A 2,510-nucleotide genomic window follows, 5' to 3' on the forward strand; every position below is an offset into this window, starting at 1 on the left:
ATGAGTTATTCAAGTGTGTATCTGGTATTCAAACCACAAAACATTTTTGAAAAATATAATAGAACATAAAATGTGATGTGAAATAATTGATAACAGAAGTTAAAAGATAAAAAATAACTTTATTTCATATAATAATAATAAGAGTATGTATATAAAATATTTACAAGTATATTTATCACAATGTGGAATTTGAGTAAAAGTGGAATGTATTGTTTAGGAGTCATAAAGACTTATTGCTAACTTAACCAATAGTTAAAATGAATATTTGGCCCCTTTAACCTACTTAACCTAAAGATAAGGCAATTTTTAAAGCTATGCTTTACCATTAACAACACCATAATCAATCGGTAAATATTCCTGAACAGTTGGTTGAACCTGCTTCCAAATATCTGCCAACTATAAAAAAAGTTTTAAAACAATAATTTTATTATTAGTATAAATTTCAATTATTACCTCTGAATGGGATCTAATTCTCAACGAAACCAAACTATTCAGAATGGAAGACAAAGTTTCGAGATAAGCAAACACCAATTGTGTTTCCATATGGACACAATAAAGACTAAAATCAGATCGGAGCTCAATGTTAGATATAATATTTTCTTGCGTTAACATTTTTGCTTCAAGTTGTTCGACACTTTCAGTCTAAAATTACCCAATTAATTTAAATCACAATAATTTTTTTCAATTACTTACGTCTGTTCCTCTTATTACTCCTTGAATTTTACGTTTTTTCAAAGAGAGCATTTTGGAAAGGGCTTGTTGGTGGTCGTGTGCTAATCCTTTTTCGAGMCGTTCACACAAATCTTTATGAGATATTAGAACATCCAGGAGGAGGGAAAGACGCTCGCAAACAGTGATTTGCTCCACGTTGGCGTTTTGTTGCGATTTGTTTGAAAGGGAGTAAAGTTCCCTAAAAAGTGCATTTTTAACACATTACTAAACCAAATTAATTAAAACAAGAACTAATTTGTTCAGTTTCTTAATAGTATATTGTAGAAAGTAATTTGCACCCTTTTTGTTTTTTTTCTTAAAGAAAATTTTAAAATTTAGGGAATTTTACATGAGTTGGTAACATAAATAAAGTGGAACTTCAATTAAAATCAAACTTAAACTGTGTAATATGGAAATGACTTTTAATACTGAGATCACTAGAAGAAATTTTATTTCAAACATGAAATAGCTATTAAAGCAGTCAATTGTACCCAAAGAGCCTTATTAAAAACGTAAAGATTTATCAAAAATTTTAGAAAAAGTCATTTATAAACAGCTTTACAATTATATTGTTTCTGAAGGTATTATTACAAATAAACAATCAGGATATCGTAAAAATTATAGTACCATCACAGCCCTCGGAAAAATTCTTGATAATTGCTTTAGAGCTTTGGATAAAGGTGATGCCACCATTGTTGGATGTTTCTAAAGCATTTGACACCTTCGATCAATCACTTTTATGTGCAAAATTATCTTTTTATGGTTTTGACAACATTTCAACATTTTTTTTAATTCGTACCTTATTAATAGGAAACAAATTGTTACAATAGGTCCCTCACAATCAAGAGCAGGAAATATTACATCCGGTGTTCCGCAAGGTTCAATTTTGGGAATTTAATATACAGCGCAGAAATATTAGAATCGGTAAAATATGTTAACATCCATGCCTTTGCAGATGATAGATATACAATTGTACTATCATTTTGATCCTGACGATGTAGAACGAGCTTGCAACTTTATTAATCAAGATCTAAATGAAATATCCTTATTGTCTAAAAGCATTGGTTTAAATTTAAATTCGAGTAAATGTTCATCAATTTGCATTTCCACAAGAAATAAAAAAATCAACTCGCAAATTAATCTCAAAATTGGTAATATGGAAATAGGTATCTCAAACAGTGTCAAAAATCTTGGAATTATAATGAATTCGGAATTACGACTTAGAGAACATGTCAACTTGATTGTAAAGAGGTCTTATATTGCATTAAAAATGTTATAAAAATGTTATATACCAATTTTCACATTTTGAATTTTAAACTTCGAAAAAAACTATACGAGTCATTGGTGCTTTCCAACCTTAATTATGGTCTCATTATTTATTATTCATGTTTAGATTATCAATCTAAATATAAATTACAAAAAATACAAAATTCGTGCTCTCGTTTAATTTACAAATTAAGAAAATTTTACCATGTATCTCAAAAAATAAAAGAACTTGGTTGGCTGCCGGTAGACCAAACATACAATTATTTCTTGTCAGTGTTCATATACAGGGCTGTTCCGTCTAAACCCACATTACAACTATTAGGAGTTCGAAAAATCGTATTTATTTGAAAATTGGTGCATGGCCATAATCCATTAAGTTCTCATAAATGAAAATATTTTCAAGATGGCGGCAGTTCCGGTTATACCGGAAGTCGGTCTCAACTTTCTTATTTTAAATGGAAAGCTATATTTTTTACTGCGTTTTTGGATTAATCGGGTCATTTTAAGGGAGTTTTCATGACCTTTCCCTATAC

At 29.3% G+C, this 2,510-nt stretch overlaps 1 protein-coding gene across 3 annotated transcripts in view; it reads right to left on the bottom strand.

The window, feature by feature from the left end:
• Positions 1 to 99: 99 nt before the first annotated feature.
• Positions 100 to 2,510, bottom strand: part of LOC123016282 (sorting nexin-8-like) — a 9,032-nt gene continuing 6,621 nt past the window's right edge. For all 3 annotated transcript variants that reach the window (XM_044416585.1, XM_044416584.1, XM_044416583.1), the window contains 3 exons: positions 694 to 910; positions 454 to 642; positions 100 to 396 (listed from right to left, as the gene is read on the bottom strand). In XM_044416585.1, the coding sequence (XP_044272520.1) occupies positions 313 to 396; positions 454 to 642; positions 694 to 910 (490 nt within the window). In that variant the 3' untranslated portion in view covers positions 100 to 312. The remainder of the gene's footprint in view (positions 397 to 453; positions 643 to 693; positions 911 to 2,510) is intronic.

This window comes from Tribolium madens, unplaced genomic scaffold, assembly GCF_015345945.1.
Source record: "Tribolium madens isolate multiple individuals breed KSU strain unplaced genomic scaffold, Tmad_KSU_1.1 Scaffold_1;HRSCAF=32;Tcas5.2_LG8, whole genome shotgun sequence".
NCBI lineage: Eukaryota > Metazoa > Arthropoda > Insecta > Coleoptera > Tenebrionidae > Tribolium > Tribolium madens.